This window comes from Babylonia areolata, chromosome 9, assembly GCF_041734735.1.
Source record: "Babylonia areolata isolate BAREFJ2019XMU chromosome 9, ASM4173473v1, whole genome shotgun sequence".
Classification (NCBI taxonomy): Eukaryota; Metazoa; Mollusca; class Gastropoda; order Neogastropoda; family Buccinidae; genus Babylonia; species Babylonia areolata.
In genome coordinates, this window is record NC_134884.1 from 37,495,270 (window position 1) to 37,506,408 (window position 11,139).

Here is an 11,139-nt window from a genome sequence, read left to right on the forward strand (position 1 = left end):
GTTCGTTACTCAGACATCAAGGAGCTATCGGAAGAAGACAGAAGCAAACTTTTCAATCTATATCAAAACAGTTTCCACAATGGACAGGTGCCGGAGGACTGGACACACAGCTTCTTAAAACCCATACCAAAACCAGGAAAGGACCATCGTCAGGTAAGCGGCTACCGGATCCTAACCATGCAAAACATTGCTGGAAAACTCATGGAACGCATGATAGCCAGGAAACTTGCAAGGGATCTTGAACACAGGCACATTCTCCCTTCAAATCAAGGTGGTTACAGAACAGGTAAGTCCACATGGGAAAATGCAGCTGCTTTTGCATATGAGGTGTATGAAGGATTTCAAAGAAAAGAAGAAACACTAGCAGTAGCAATTGACCTTGAAGATGCCTACAATAAAGTCCAGTTTGCGCACCTCATGGAGCTGCTACTAAGTTATGGAGTAAGTTTGACACTGACAAGATGGATAGCAGCAGCGCTTCAGGAAAGAACCGTCGTCCTACGCCTCGGAGATTGGATGTCTGCACCTTCTAAACTATCCATGGGACTGCCACAAGGGTCTCCGCTCTCTCCTGTCCTCTACAATGTCTACACGAAGGGCCTTGCAGACTTAAACAACAATGGAATAGCTCGGGTGCTCACCCTTGCGGATGATGGCCTGGTCTTCAAAACTTCGAAAGATGCTCAGGAAAGAACTAAAGCCGTCCAGAAACAACTAAACAATATTGCTCAATGGTGCAAAGACACAGGATCTTCCATCAATCCAGCGAAAGCCCAAACGTTGCTGTGCACCCTCAACAACAAAACCGCGAGCAAATCACCACCTTCTGTGTCATTCGATGGAATTCAAATTGAGAAAACTGAATGCCTACGCTACCTAGGAATACACTTCGACAGGATGCTGACCTTCAGAAAACATACGGAAAATACTGTTCTCAAATGCAAAAAGGGCCTTTCAGTCTTAAAAGCAATGGCAACCAAAGGAATTGAACAACGCCACCTCTTCCTGCTATACCAATCACTCGTCCTCAGTGTGATCGACTACGGACTTGGGCTAACAACACCGTCTCAAAGCAACCTCCTAAAATTAGAAAGAGTACAAAATGAAGCTATGAGGCTGATCCTTGGAACAACAAAAGACACGCCCACAGAAACCATGCGATACCTGCTTGACCTTCCTTCAGTGCAGGCCAGAAACAAGTTAGAACAGGTCAAGACCTACTTCAAAGCATTAGAAAACCCTCAAAACCCACTGCATGACGCAGTCAAAGAACCAAAAGGTAGCCGTCTAGGACGAGGAAGATCATGGATGGGACAAGCAGAAGATACAATCCAGCTAGTATGCCGACTACAAGACCTGAAAGAAACAAAAGAATGGGAGAAAAACCCCAAAAACCTCAACCATCTATTCAACACAGTCATTTCACCCACTCTAGGAAGACATTGTCGGGAATGGCCAGAGGGCAAAACAGATGCGGAAGTGAAGCTACTCATAGAAGAAAACAGTAAAGAAGAGGACATCATCATATACACAGATGGCTCAGTCACCAAAGACCAGTCTGGCTGGGGATTCACTGCGAAACAAAATGAAAAAACAATTTGGGAAGAGAATGCTTCCTACAAAGTCACAACCTCCAGCCTAACGATGGAAGTTGAAGCTGCGACACATGCCCTCCAGTGGCTATCGTCCATCCATACGCCCGGAAACCAACATGTCATGATTCTAACCGACTCAATGAACCTCATACAGAAAATTGAAAACGGAATGGGAAGCCCAGAGTGGCATAAGGCAATGCGCAACTTTCAGATTAAAAAACTCACATGGTCATACTGCCCGGGACATGCAGGTGTTAAGGGAAATGAGCGAGCTGACAGACTTGCTGGTAACGCAACACCAACGAGCGGCCTACATCTAGGAAAATCGGAAATCCTCAGAAAAGTCAAAGAATACCAAAAAGAACAGGTACAAGGCCATCACACCATCGATCGCCTCAAAGAAATAAAAGCAGAGAGAGGGAGCGGCCGCAAGTCTAACATGAAAGGTAGAGCACGATGCTTTGCAAATCAAACAAATATCGGCATCATCTCCAAACCAACATTGCGCAAATTTCTTCAAAACGGAACAGAGTCTCTGTGGGCCTTTCCAAATACAATGGACTGAGCAACACACTAGACGCCACGTTCTTGGCATCAGAGATCTTTTCCCATCCCTCTTGCAGCCAGTCAGGGGCAGCCTCTGTGCGTGTGTGTATGTGTGTGTTTGTGTGGATGTGTGGGTCTGTGCTTTTGAGTGCGTTTATGAATGCGCGAGAGTGTAAGTGTACACAAGTGTCAGGAGAGATCTGTGTACGTGTGTGTGTGATGGGAGGTGGGAGTGCGGGGGGAGGTGGGGTAGAGGATGAGGTATGTGAGTGTATGCATGCCTACACTGTGGGAGCAACAGGATATTGGAACGTATATATATATATATATATATATATATATATATATATCTTTGTATATATGTGTGTGGGGTTGGGGGTGGGAGATATGGGCGTATGTGTGTGTGCTTGTACAAGTAAGTGTTCATCTCTGTGAGTGTGTGTGTGTGGGTGTGTGTGTGTGTGTGTGCCGTGGAAGCTGCGAAACGTAGACTAGAAATGAGTGTGTGGAGGAGGAGGGTGGAGGAGGTGCAAGGTAATGTGTGTGTGTGTGTGTGTGTGTTGGAGCTCATGTACGTTTATATGTATTTGACTGTACTTTCATATCTGTGAAACTGCATGTTTGGTGCATTTCTGTTATGCATGTGTGGGTGTATGTGTGAATGTATGTCTTCATATTTTACATTTATTCCCTTATTTATCACCATTGTTGTCTTATTTATTTATTTATTTATTTTTAATTATTATCATTTTATTAGTATTACTATTATTATTACTACTACCTTTTTCTATATTATAATTATTATTCATTTATTTATTTATTTATTTATTTATGTAAGCTTATCTATTATTTATACCCCCGTTTTTGTTTTTTTTTTTTTTTTTTTTTGTTTTTTTTTGGTTTTTTTTTGTTTGTTTGTTGTTGTTTTTTTCTCAAGGCCTGACTAAGCGCGTTGGGTTACGCTGCTGGTCAGGCATCTGCTTGGCAGATGTGGTGTAGCGTGTATGGTTTGTCCGAACGCAGTGACGCCTCCTTGAGCTACTGAAACTGAAACTGAAACCGTGCGTGCGTGCGTGTGTGCGTGCCTTCCATTTGTTGTCTGAAATACTCATAATTATTTGTTTATGATTATGAAAGAAAGAGAGGGGGAGGCAGAGAGAGAGAGAGAGAGAGAGAGAGAGAGAGATCTTGATATGAAAAGGACACCATAGATCGGCTTGACTTGCCGGCAGACTGCAGTGTGTCGTCTGCTGCCAAACGGAAGTACAATTTTGATTAGACTAACGGGCATCCGTGGCAATTGTAACAATAATTAAGGAAAGAAACCAATCAAGTGACTTTTCATACCTTCTCATCTATTCATCCCGATCCTTACATTGGCAGACAGAAGAAGCGATCATTGAAAACAAGATTGTAGGTTCGCGCCGACTTCACATCCAGTGCGCCACGACCTTGGAACCAGCTAGTGAGCTTGAAACAAAGGAAAACAGGCGCGCGCGAGGCGAGCTTGGAATGCGGACGCTGTGTTCGTAATGGTATACTCTTCGCGTCAGACTGTTGTCTTGCAGCATTTAGTAAAATTTTAATTGTCCCTATCTTTCTTAAAATCAATCGTAAGCGCTGCTTCCATTTCTTTTCTTCATCTGTATGATTTATTCTACATTTCAGACATAATTATGAAAATAATATATATAATTATCTCAGTGGTCCAACCGCGATGATAGGGGAGTTCAACATTGATCCCTAATGAAAACGCTCCAGGCATTCAACATTGCATGCGCACAACTACCCCTCTACTTTCCGTTTATGATGCTTCGATTTTTGCTTTTTTGTTGTTGTTTTTTTGTTTGTTTGTTTGTTGTTGTTGGGTGGCGGGCACAGGCCTCAACATGCTCACGAGTCCCGCAAATGATCCCGCGAACGATCTTGTCGGTGAAATAGCCGGCGTACCACAAAATACTCAAGTCGAAACACTGAGGAATTGTTGTATTGTGCTGCAGTGTAGTCTATCATGCAATTGCATTCGTATTGTAGGCCTATTAGCATAAATTATAGATACATTGTCGGATTGTGTCGAGCGCGTTGTATCGTATTATATCGCATTTTCAATCGTTGGCCAACACTTCAGTCACAACAGGTTAACTGACTTATCTGCAAGCCACTCAGTCGGACTGCTCTCAGTTCCAAGTACCCAGGTACCAAATTTAGTCATTACCCGGCGAAACAGGTCGCTACCATGGAGATAGTGTCATCAGTTTCAGTTTCAGTTTCAGTAGCTCAAGGAGGCGTCACCGACTGCGTTCGGACAAATCCATATACGCTACACCACATCTGCCAAGCAGATGCCTGACCAGCAGCGTAACCCAACGCGCTTAGTCAGGCCTTGTGAAAAAAAAAGGTGAATAAATAATAGATAAGCTTACATAAATAAATAAATAATAATTATAATATAGAAAAAAGTAGTAGTAATAATAATAACAATAATTTTAAAAAAATGAATAAATAAATAAATAAGACAACAATTATGATAAATAAGCAAATAAATGTAAAACATGAAGACACACATTCACACATACACCCACACATGCATAACAGATATGCACCAAACATGCAGTTTCACAGATATGAAAGCACAGTCAAATACATATAAACGTACATGAGCTCCAACACACACACACACACACACACACACACCACAGACATTACCCTGCACCTCCTCTACCCCCTCCTCCACACACTCATTTCTAGTCTACGTATCGCAGCTTCCACGGCACACACACACACACACACACACACACACACACACACACACACACACACACACACACACACTCACAGAGATGAACACTTACTTGTACAAGCACACACATATACGCCCATATCTCCCACCCCCAACCCCACACACATGTATACAAAGATATATATATATATATATATATATATATATATATATATATATATATATATATATATATATACGTTCCAATATCCTGTTGCTCCCACACTGTAGGGATGCATACACTCACATACCTCGATCCTCTACCCCACCTCACACACACACACACACACGTGCACAGAACTCTCCTGAAACTTGTGTACACTTCCACTCTCGCGCATGTACAAACGCACTCAAAAGCACAGACCCACACATACACACAAACACACACATACACACACGCACAGAGGCTGCCACTGATTGGCCGCAAGAGGGATGGGAAAAGATCTCTGATGCCAAGAACGTGGCGTCTAGTGTGTTGCTCAGTCTATTGTATTTGGAAAAGCCCACAGAGACTCTGTTCCGTTTTGAAGAAATTTGCGCAATGTTGGTTTGGAAATGATGCCGATATTTGTTTGATATGCAAAGCATCGTGCTCTACCTTTCATGTTAGACTTACGGCCGCTCCCTCTCTCTGCTTTTATTTCTTTGAGGCGATCGATGGTGTGATGGCCTTGTACCTGTTCTTTTTGATATTCTTTGACTTTTCTGATGATTTCCGATTTTCCTAGATGTAGGCCGCTCGTTGGTGTTGCGTTACCAGCAAGTCTGTCAGCTCGCTCATTTCTTTAACACCTGCATGTCCCGGGCAGTATGACCATGTGAGTTTTTTAATCTGAAAGTTGCGCATTGCCTTATGCCACTCTGGGCTTCCCATTCCGTTTTCAATTTTCTGTATGAGGTTCATTGAGTCGGTTAGAATCATGGCATGTTGGTTTCCGGGCGTAAAGATGGACGATAGCCACTGGAGGGCATGTATCGCAGCTTCAACTTCCATCGTTAGGCTGGAGGTTGTGACTTTGTAGGCAGCATTCTCTTCCCAAATTGTTTTTCCATTTTGTTTCGCAGTGAATCCCCAACCGGTTTGGTCTTTGGTGACTGAACCATCTGTGTATATGATGATGTCCTCTTCTTTACTATTTTCTTCTATGAGTAGCTTCACTTCCGCATCAGTTTTGCCCTCTGGCCATTCCCGACAATGTCTTCCTAGAGTGGGTGAAATGGCTGTGTTGAATAGATGGTTGAGGTTTTCGGGGTTTTTCTCCCATTCTTTTGTTTCTTTCAGGTCTTGTAGTCGGCATACTAGCTGGATTGTGTCTTCTGCTTGCCCCATCCATGATCTTCCTCGTCCTAGACGGCTGCCTTTTGGTTCTTTGACTGCGTCATGCAGTGGGTTTTGAGGGTTTTCAAATGCTTTGAAGTAGGTCTTGACCTGTTCTAACTTTTTTTCTGGCCTGCACTGAAGGAAGGTCAAGCAGGTATCGCATGGTTTCTGTGGGCGTGTCTTTTGTTGTTCCAAGGATCAGCCTCATAGCTTCATTTTGAACTCTTTCTAATTTTAGGAGGTTTCTTTGAGACGGTGTTGTTAGCCCAAGTCCGTAGTCGATCACACTGAGGACGAGTGACTGGTATAGCAGGAAGAGGTGGCGTTGTTCAATACCTTTGGTTGCCATTGTTTTTAAGACTGAAAGACCCTTTTTGCATTTGAGAACAGTATTTTCCGTATGTTTTCTGAAGGTCAGCATCCTGTCGAAGTGTATTCCTAGGTAGCATAGGCATTCAGTTTTCTCGATCTGAATCCCATCGAATGACACAGAAGGTGGTGATTTGCTCGCGGTTCTGTTGTTGAGGGTGCACAGCAACGTTTGGGCTTTCACTGGATTGGTGGAAGATCCTGTGTCTTTGCACCATTGAGCAATATTGTTTAGTTGTTTCTGGACGGCTTTAGTTCTTTCCTGAGCATCTTTCGAAGTTTTGAAGACCAGGCCATCATCCACAAGAGTAAGCACCCGAGCTATTCCATTGTTGTTTAAGTCTGCAAGGCTCTTCGTGTAGACATTTTAGAGGACAGGAGAGAGCGGAGACCCTTGTGGCAGTCCCATGGATAGTTTAGAAGGTGCAGACATCCAGCCTCCGAGTCGTAGGACGACAGTTCTTTCCTGAAGCGCTGCTGCTATCCATCTTGTCAGTGTCAAACTTACTCCATACCTTAGTAGCAGCTCCATGAGGTGCGCAAACTGGACTTTATTGTAGGCATCTTCAAGGTCGATTGCTACTGCTAGTGTTTCTTCTTTTCTTTGAAATCCTTCATACACCTCATATGCAAAAGCAGCTGCATTTTTCCATGTGGACTTGCCTGTTCTGTAACCACCTTGATTTGAAGGGAGAATGTGCCTGTGTTCAAGATCCCTTGCAAGTTTCCTGGCTATCATGCGTTCCATGAGTTTTCCAGCAATGTTTTGCATGGTTAGGATCCGGTAGCCGCTTACCTGACGATGGTCCTTTCCTGGTTTTGGTATGGGTTTTAAGAAGCTATGTGTCCAGTCCTCCGGCACATGTCCATTGTGGAAACTGTTTTGATATAGATTGAAGTTTGCTTCTGTCTTCTTCCGATAGCTCCTTGATGTCTGAGTAGCGAACTTTGTCTGGGCCAGGAGTCGATTCTTTCTTGCATTTAGCTATTGCTTCGTTTAGATCATCTATTGTCAAGTCATCATCAGGTCCAGTCTGCATAAGGGTTTGGTTTAACTCCTCAACATATTTCTTTTCCTCATCTAAGTTTCTTTGATCGCTCTGTTGTATGAAACGTTTGAGCAGGGCAGATCCTTTTTCTTCGTTTGTCTTAAGCTTGGTTCCGTCAGTGTCTAACATGTCTGGGGTTGTTGTTGTGCACGTTTTCCCTTCCATGCGACGATAAAATTGCCAGAACTCTGTCAATGTTGTGTCATAACTGAGTGCCTCGCAAAACTGTTTCCACTTGTCATTTTTGGCCTCTTGAGCAATGACTTCAAACTGTTTAGTTTTTTCTTTCATTTTTGTTTCAATATCTTTGTCCGGAGATGGTTTTGTTTTTTTCTTTTTACCAGAGTTTGACAGCCGCATGTTTTTTCTATCCAGGCTCTCTCTGTGTCGGTATTCCACCATGGGGGCTGAATAGTTTGCATCCTGTTCAGTGCCGTTCTTTCGTTTCTTCTGCGTCTTAATTTTTCGATGATGGTTGTCTCTTTGTTTTCATACTGAAATGGATCACGCGGTTTCATACAGGGTTTATTTGACAGTTTCTGTAGACTGAACACTACCGGGAGGTGGTCGCTGCCTTGGTGTGGAAGCGTCTCTGCATTCATTTCTGCTCTGAATTTTGGAGATGTTAGAGCGATGTCGATCACACTGTCACTGTCCCCTTGTCTTGTTCCAAGGCGAGTTGGGGATGTGGTTGTTAAAGGGCTAAGAAGAATTTCCCCTATCATTCCTTCAAGTGCGAGTCCTTGTGGGTTGGTGTTCCGCTGGTCCCATAACTTCGATCTTGCATTAAGGTCTCCACAGATAATGACTGAGTCTCCAAGTTCGTTCTCTATTTCCTCTAAAAAGGCCCAATCCTCTTTTGTTGTACAGGTTCCTGGGTGGACATAGGCATTGATGAGCACGATGCTTTTGTGAATTCTGTCAGGTTTTTCAAGACGCACCCCCACTAATTCACATGAGTTGCTACACAATTTCTCTAGATTTATGGTGGAAACTTTGTTTTTTTAGATTTTTGTTCAGTATGATTGCTACCCCTCTTCCTTCATTCCTTTGAAAGACTGTGAAATTCTCAAAATGTATTGGTCTGTCTGCACTTGTCCTGGCCTCTTGGAGACATAGAATGTCAAAATCATATGCCAATTTCTCAATTGTTGAGATTCTCATTCTCGCACTGGAACAATTCCAACTGCCGATTCTAAAGAATTTCTTTGACAGCCGCTCTGCTTTTGTCATTTTGCTACCTAAGCACAATCTTTTCCCACCTCTTTTGCCACGCCTGTTTTGGGGTTTTGGGGATCTGAATTTATGTCTCGTGCTATGCAGCTGATCCCCGAGGTGCACGCGAGACAGGGTTTTGTTAGTATCCATAGAAGGGTGTTCTATGTGGTGAGGGAAAATATTCGGTCGCTCTTATCAGGGAAGGGCAATGGATGTCCATCTGTGTGCAGTCATGATCGGCCGTTCACCACCGCCCTTTCTTCTTAATTTAACTGCAGGTATATTTTTCCACAGACTTTTTGTTTTATTTTATTTATTTAATTTTTTTTTTTGGCCAGAGACTCCTCTCTAGTTCAGTGCCCTTTTGGTGCGCTTATGATGATACAATTAATTTTAAGGTGCATGAGTACTAAACACGTACGTACGGCGGGGTTCTCCGCGGTTTATCATCTCATCCGAATCAGTGCTGATAATACATGGTCTGTGACTGAGCAGGCTATGTAAACCTACACGAAGCGAGTTAAAAAGGCTACCTGATAAAACTGAATCAGTATTGGCCGGGTCAACATCACTGGGCCTACTTTTTAGAAAACGCACTTCACTACTGATCTATGTGTATCCGGCAAAACCGTGACTGACGCTGTAAATTGTTCAAGTTGTAATTGGGAGTGGCTGCTGTAGTGCAACTGTGACGTTACCAGAAGGCAGTTTGTATCTTTAATGATGAAGGGTCGACTGAGAAGGATGGTGCACATGACGATCGACAAGATACATACTGTCTGTGACGACGGGCACAACTGTAGCCGAGTGTGCTTTCAACTGATTGAGGGTCCGGGTTTCGAATCTCGGTAAAGGCGCCTAGTGGCTAAAGGGTGGAGATTTTTCCGATCCCCCAGGTCAACATATGTGCAGACCTGCTAGTGCCTAAACCCCCTTCATGTGTATATGCAAGCTGAAGATCAAATATGCACGTCAGTTAAAGATCTTGTAATCCATGTCAGCGTTCCGGTGGATTATGGAAACAAGAAGATACCCAGCACGGCATGCACACACCCGAAAGCAGAGTATGACTGCCTACATGGCGGGGTAAAAAAAAAAAGGGGGTCATACACGTAATAGCCCGCTCGTCAACATATGAGTGAACGTGGGAGTTGCAGCCCACGAACGCAGCAGAAGAAGAGTACGTCTGTGACGATTCCATGCAGCTTCAGTGAAGGTCGGAAGATCACACTGATCTGGTGGATTGGTAGGTATAGTATATAGTGGGGATGGGGTGCAGAAGCCCGGGGGGGGGGGAGGGGGTGTGTGTTAAGACACAACACATAGGCTACACATAGAGGCGCGCGCGCACGCACGCACATATAACAGACACACATATAAATACACATGCAAAACCTTTGAGGGAGAAAGACAGGCAAAGCATGGAGGCAGACAAACAAAGACAGTCAGACAACTATGTAGACAGACAGTGAGGCAGACAAACAAAGACGGACAGACAACTATGTAGACAGACAGTGAGGCAGACAAACAAAGACGGACAGACAACTATGTAGACAGACAGTGAGGCAGACAAAGACGGACAGACAACTATGTAGACAGACAGTGAGGCAGACGGACAGGTAAACAGAGACGGACGGACAGACAACTAGACAGACAGACAGAGAAGCAGACAGACATCTAAACAACTGAAGACAGCAGACCCCCTTTTTTAGGGGGGTTGGGGATGGGGTGGAGGGGAGGGGTCGGGGGGGGGGGGGGGGTATCGTCCTCTAGCCAACAAAACAACAAGTGAACTGTGACACAGTGCAAGGAACTGGTAACCACACACACCACACACACCACACTGACATGCACACATGTGTATAGAATTACAAAAGGCTGAAGTCAGGTGCTGATGACTATATAGGATAGACATTTCTGAGTAATACTCGGGTTTGTGAAGGCACTTGAGATCAACACGGAGTCCTGGGAGGACCTTGCAGATGACTGCAACAGATACAATACAATACAATACATAATACACAAACTTTATTGTCTATACTCTGGTACAGAGATTTTCATTTTGGCAGCAGCACATGTCCAACAGAAGAAGAAAACAACAAACAAATAAAATGAATAGAAAATAAAAAGATAAATTAAATGGCACCAAATGGAAATAGCTATATACAAATATACGGATTACTGAAATTTACGTGCCTTTCCATTTCAGACAGCCAAGCCGCATTGCTGATCTTCCCCCCCCCCCCCCCCCACACACACACG

At 43.8% G+C, this 11,139-nt stretch overlaps 1 protein-coding gene across 1 annotated transcript in view; it reads right to left on the bottom strand.

Moving 5' to 3' along the window:
• Positions 1-3,594, bottom strand: part of LOC143285426 (NFX1-type zinc finger-containing protein 1-like) — an 83,813-nt gene extending 80,219 nt beyond the window's left edge. The window contains exon 1 of the mRNA XM_076592686.1: positions 3,489-3,594. Coding sequence (XP_076448801.1) covers positions 3,489-3,496 — 8 coding nt within the window. The 5' untranslated portion in view covers positions 3,497-3,594. The remainder of the gene's footprint in view (positions 1-3,488) is intronic.
• Between the last annotated feature and the right edge of the window lie 7,545 nt (positions 3,595-11,139).